We start from the raw sequence: 5,349 nt of genomic DNA, 5'->3' as shown, positions 1-5,349 counted from the left end.
GTGTAGACCCAAGTGTCCCACTCGCCTCGTCGCTGTCCCAAAACATGAACGGAGTAGCAGACGTCGATTTTGTGTAAAAATGCCAAGAGAAAGGATCTTGTTAGCACCTCACTTGACATCAGATGGGGATTGAAGCCACCCGATGTGAAAACGTGTCGATGCATCAAATGCATAAGAACCTTTCCATCCAAGAGCATATACGCCCACCTGTACGGGTCGTCGATTTCCTGTTTCTCTCTGGACAGCGGAAGCAAGTTTTCCTTTTTCGTTTTGTAGAGCATTGCTGCTAGAAAGGCTCTTGTCAGCACCTCGGGGGATCTGGACTCGAATGTATCTGTCCATCCACTATCTTGATGATGACAGTGGTCACTCCCTGGTCTGGCTTCACCTCGTTCTCGCTCATAGCGTACAAGTAAAATTCGTGACGGGAGAGTAGGTAATAAAAGGGAGGGGGATCCGTGTCCTTACTTATATTCTCCATAGGTTAACAAAAAGCCCCCCTAGCTCCCCCAACCGGCGTCGCCGCATGCCTCAACCATCCCACACAGACGCTAATACCTGTGGCCACAAAGTGTACATGTCTTGAATAAAAAGTCATAAGCAAGGTCCACTGTTTTAAAAGAATTATATATATATATATATATATATATATATATATATATATATATATAATTTATTTATAATTTTTAGTTTTTTTATTCACATGCAAGGTCACCGAAACATGGTACATGGTACAAGGCATTGAGACTTTTTTTACTCTTCACTCTGGAGACTCAGATCTGTTATATTGGTTAGAGCTGACTCAGTCCTGTCAGTTCCTGAGACCACGAAATAAAGAGAAAAAACTCCCAAATAAAAAAGATTTTAATAAAATATAATAAAAAACAGACACAGCGGTGGCAGCGCACTGCAGCAGCAGTGTACCGGAGCGAATGTCTGCACACACAGCAGCACGGATCCCAGCAGGATCTACACACGTACTCGCAACAGAGGCAGCAGAGCACACTGGTCTTGCGGTCCTTGTCGGGGGCAAAAGCTTCTTCCTCTTTCTCTGTTTCTCGTTGGCAGCCTCCTCCACTTCTGCCTACTCCTGTTGCTCCTTGTCCTCCGCGCCCCAGCAGAACGACCATCCCCTAGAAGCGCACGTCCCTGACCAGCTGCGTGGGAAGCATCCGCGGGACACGTGGAACCTGCGATTCACCAGCGGAGAGCACAGCCTGGTCCCTGGCGGAGAAGCGTGATAGCAGGGGCGGCAGCTCAAGTTTGTTTTTGCGCACGGTGCCCACCAAGGTCAGGCTGCTGCTGCTGTTGTTGTTGCTGCTGCTGTTATTGTTGCCGCTGTGCCTGCTGCTGCTGCTTCCTCCTCCACCTCCTGTGAGCAGACGCTCCTCAAGCCGGTACGGTGTGAAAAACTTGTTGCACGTCACGTTGTGTGCCCCAAGTCATCCCCAGATCCCTTTTGGGGCCCTGCGCGCCCAGCGGCTTGCCCGTGTACACGCTCATCCTCCACGCCTAGCTGGTGTTGCAGGCTACCCACAGCTTGATCCTGTACTTGCCCGGCTTGCTGGTTATGTACTGGTGGAAGGGGCATCATGCTGGGAGAGGAGAGGAGAGGTTGACAAATAAAAATTTTAAGATTGACAATAAATAAAATTGTACCAAAGCAACTCATAGTAAAACACTCAAACACACAAAATAAAATTGAAAAAGATGACCACCATGAGCCATGGTACACACATACACACACACAAAACAAACCTCTGAAGGGTACCAGATGCTTGTCCATGGTGACCTCCGGTCCCGGCACGTACATGGCGGGGAGAATTGCAGACCAAGTGTCCCACCGCTCCTTGACTGCGGCGAGTGTTTCCTTGGCTCGCGCTAAAGTCAAATAACCTCACAAGCGCCAAGAGTGCATAAAGGCGCAGCCTCGGCAGAGAAGATCACCCGTCCACTCTTCGCATCCCACATGGTGGCCACAGACTCCATAAACACGCAGGCCAGGAGCAGCAGGCCCACGAAAGCACGCAGCTCCACCTCGTCTCGGGCGACCGCTGCAGCTGTCTCCATGTCTCCTGCCCGCTGCGGCTTGACCCCCTCTCCATGGCCTCCAGCACCAGGCACTCCGCCTCGGGCGAGTAAAACACCTCGAAGGCATGTCTCCTCCGGTGTGGCATGAGGGGATCGGGAGCCTTGTTCATTTGAGCCACTAGAGCAGAGCTCTCCGAGGAGTCGAGGTTAGAGTCTGCTCCTGCTGCCGCCCCTGCTGCTGCTGGCCTTGCTCCTGCTGCCGCCCCTGCTACTGCTGCTGGCCCTGCTCCTGCTGCTGGCCCTGCTCCTGCTGCTGGCCCTGCTCCTGCTGCTGCTGCTGCTGCGAGCACGGGTGAGGATACCATTATATTTTGCCTTTTCTGGACAGGTAACTGGGTGTAACAGTCTCCTCTATATCTTGGCTTTCATTTTCTTCTTGTTCTTGTTCTTGTCCTTGTACTTCTTAGTGTTGTTCTTTTCCTTCGTCTTCTTCTTCTTCTTGTTCTTCTTCTATGTCTTGTCCTTCTTCATCATCTTCTTCATGTTCTGCTTCTTTGTCTTCGTCTTCTTCCTCTTCTGGTTGTTGTTGTCGTTCTTCCTCTTCTTCTTTGCAGAATGACGAAGAGACGTGCAAGGGGCTGTAGGAGAAGCAGAGAGAGAAGGATGAGGACGAGGACGACCAGGACGCCGACGTGGAGTATCAGGAGGAGGAGGAGGATAAGGTGGAGGAAGAAGATCAACATTAGGATGAGGACCAGGACGATGAGAAAGACGAACATGACCAGGACAGCCGGGGGGACACCAAGGAGTACCAAGAGGAAGAAGAGGAGGAGGAGACCGAGACTTGTTCGCCGCTCAAGACTTCATCTTACGATAGAGTGCTCCTTGGTTCTCTTTTGCTCCTTATTTCTCTTTCGTCCCCTTAGTTCTGTTTAATCCCTTAGATCTCTTTTGCCACGAAGGAGGTGGGTTTCGAGCATACGGGTTCCAAGAGGGATCTTTGCGACCTGACCCCAGGGTGTGAGATGGAGGCCCCAGGGGGTCCCTGTGACCCCCTCCACTCTCTCTTTTGGGGAAGGCTTCCTCCCACAGTCAAAAAAACATGACTCTTGGGTTAGTTGGTCTCTCTAAATTGCCCTTAGGTATGAATGAGTGTGCGCATGGTTGCATACCTGTCAAGTTTTGGATTTGAAAATAAGGGAAATTTTCTGGGGACCGCTGTGAGCCATCCCACTACCCCGACCAAGCTCCAGTATCCCTTGCATTTTAGCACAGGTGTACAAGATATCTAAAATAACCTCTTGTCAACTACTTACAGACTACAATAAGCCTACCTTTGTTGACACTGAATGCTGTGGACATTCCTATGTTATAACAGAGCCTAAATGAAACACAAAAGGGGTTCAAGCACATTTATTTATTTAACACATTTTCAGTTTATATATACATTGCTTGTCTTTAGGTTAAACATTTACATTTTGTCTTCATTACACATTTTATTTAAATTTCTCATGTTCACTCAGGTGGCTCTCTGGCATTCACTAAAGACTTATTATACAGATTTGTTGCAGCCTTTGCATCCTTTAAGACTCGTTTGGATGGAGTGTATTTGTGGCCTGGGCCAGAGTGGTTGATTTTACATGACAGTAAAGCACAAACCGTGCTGTTGTCTAATGACATCCTATTCTCTGTAACAATCTTTCTTACCATACTGAACACTCTTTCAGAACTGGCAGTGCTGTGGAGAATGCATAGTAAAGCCTTCATTAATCTTGGCAGCTCACTGAACCTCACATCTTTCCCTACCAGTCCCCAGAATCTGTCAGTTTTGTCTTCTTGTGGGAGATGCTTGCTATCTGTCACCTGGTAGTCAATGAGTTCCTCTCTCAGCCTATCCTCACTCAAGCTCAACTGAGGGAAAAGGGCCCCTAGCCTTGCCACTGTAATGTAAAACAAGTGTTTGACTGAACATTGCAGATCTAAACCATGCAATATTCATTTATTCATTCTATCAATGAGGAACTGACTCTAACATCTACCTGTCCCTGGAGTAATGTCAAGGCGAGCAGCAGGGTCCAGCACTTTCATGTCCTTCAGGAGTGGATGGTCAAGAGGAAAGGAGGAGAACATCTTCTGAAGCACTGCTTCATAGAATCTTCTCACAGATCTACAACAGCATAAGGGTAAAAACAGCATAAGAGTAAACAAAAAACACTACAGCCTATGATCTCATACTGTGAAAAGATGATATAATTAAATAACTGCTGGGTAATATACTCACTGAAAGATTTTCTTCTCCGCTGACACAGGGAGCTCTTTCCTTGCCATGAATGCCTTTGTTTCTGCTCCTATAAAGAGCTCTTCATCAGCCAACTGATGTCCTTCTCCATACTCCACTTCCTTGAGAGGTACACCCATGATGGCCCTGGCTGGTATGAGGAACCCCAGGATCCTCTTGATCAGCCTGCACATCTCCTCTTCAAGTCTGTGAATCGGCACGGCCTCTGACTGAAGAAAATATAATTGGTCACACTGTAATAAAAAGGCTACAATAAGTACAACCATATTTAATTCATCCAATATGATTGACACCCACCTGGAAGACAATATTAAATTCATATAAAGGCTTAAGGGCAGCACTCAGGAACATGAAGTAAGCCTTCACGATTGGATCACGCAGATGGCTTGCTAGATCGCGCACTTTGGCACTCCTCTCCACCTCCTCATGACTGTTAAAGTAGGCCTACAGTACATATGGACACAGGGTGGCAATTCATGGTTAAAATGGAAATCTAGCATAGTTAACTGTGTATAAATCTGCTGGAGTTACCATCCTTACCTGCAGTGCATCCCACTGGTTCAACACTCTCTGGATGCAGGTTAGCAGACTCAGCCATCTGGTGCTGCAGTACCTGAGGAGCTTCAGGTGGTCTTAATCAGTGAAATCTACAAACCCTTTGTAGAGTTCACATCTTTTTGCACTGAAAGATAGAAAAATGTTTATAAGAATATTAACTGCAGACCTAGAAAAAATAGAAGTCCTATTTAATTTATTTGCATCTACCTTTTGTCAAAGTGGGTGTATATCCCCACCAGGATGTCTTCCACCGGTACCTGGGCTGCTCTGATGCCACAGCCAGTGACCAGCTGTGCCAGGTGGCAGATGCAGCCGAGGTCCTGGACGTGGGGCTGGCTCTGTTTCAGTCTGCTGATAACAGACTTTCATGACGCTCACATTATCAGAGTTAAAGGCTATCAGGTTCTCCCATGGGATGCCCCTTTTTCTATGGATAACAGAAAGAAATGCCATAAAACGAC

At 47.5% G+C, this 5,349-nt stretch overlaps 1 protein-coding gene across 1 annotated transcript; it reads right to left on the bottom strand.

Annotated features, from left to right (window-relative positions):
• Positions 1–3,429: 3,429 nt before the first annotated feature.
• Positions 3,430–4,952, bottom strand: LOC124860864. The gene is made up of 5 exons (XM_047354459.1): positions 4,871–4,952; positions 4,628–4,774; positions 4,313–4,539; positions 4,071–4,198; positions 3,430–3,971 (listed from the first exon to the last, which is right to left on the bottom strand). Exons 2-5 carry the CDS (start codon positions 4,679–4,681, stop codon positions 3,547–3,549), a joined length of 834 nt encoding a protein of 277 aa, XP_047210415.1. The 5' UTR covers positions 4,682–4,774; positions 4,871–4,952; the 3' UTR covers positions 3,430–3,546.
• Positions 4,953–5,349: the final 397 nt, after the last annotated feature.

This window comes from Girardinichthys multiradiatus, chromosome 23 (assembly GCF_021462225.1).
Source record: "Girardinichthys multiradiatus isolate DD_20200921_A chromosome 23, DD_fGirMul_XY1, whole genome shotgun sequence".
NCBI classification, from domain to species: Eukaryota; Metazoa; Chordata; class Actinopteri; order Cyprinodontiformes; family Goodeidae; genus Girardinichthys; species Girardinichthys multiradiatus.
The sequence above is the reverse complement of the archived record's forward strand: the minus strand, read 5'-3'. Positions and strand labels throughout refer to the sequence as shown.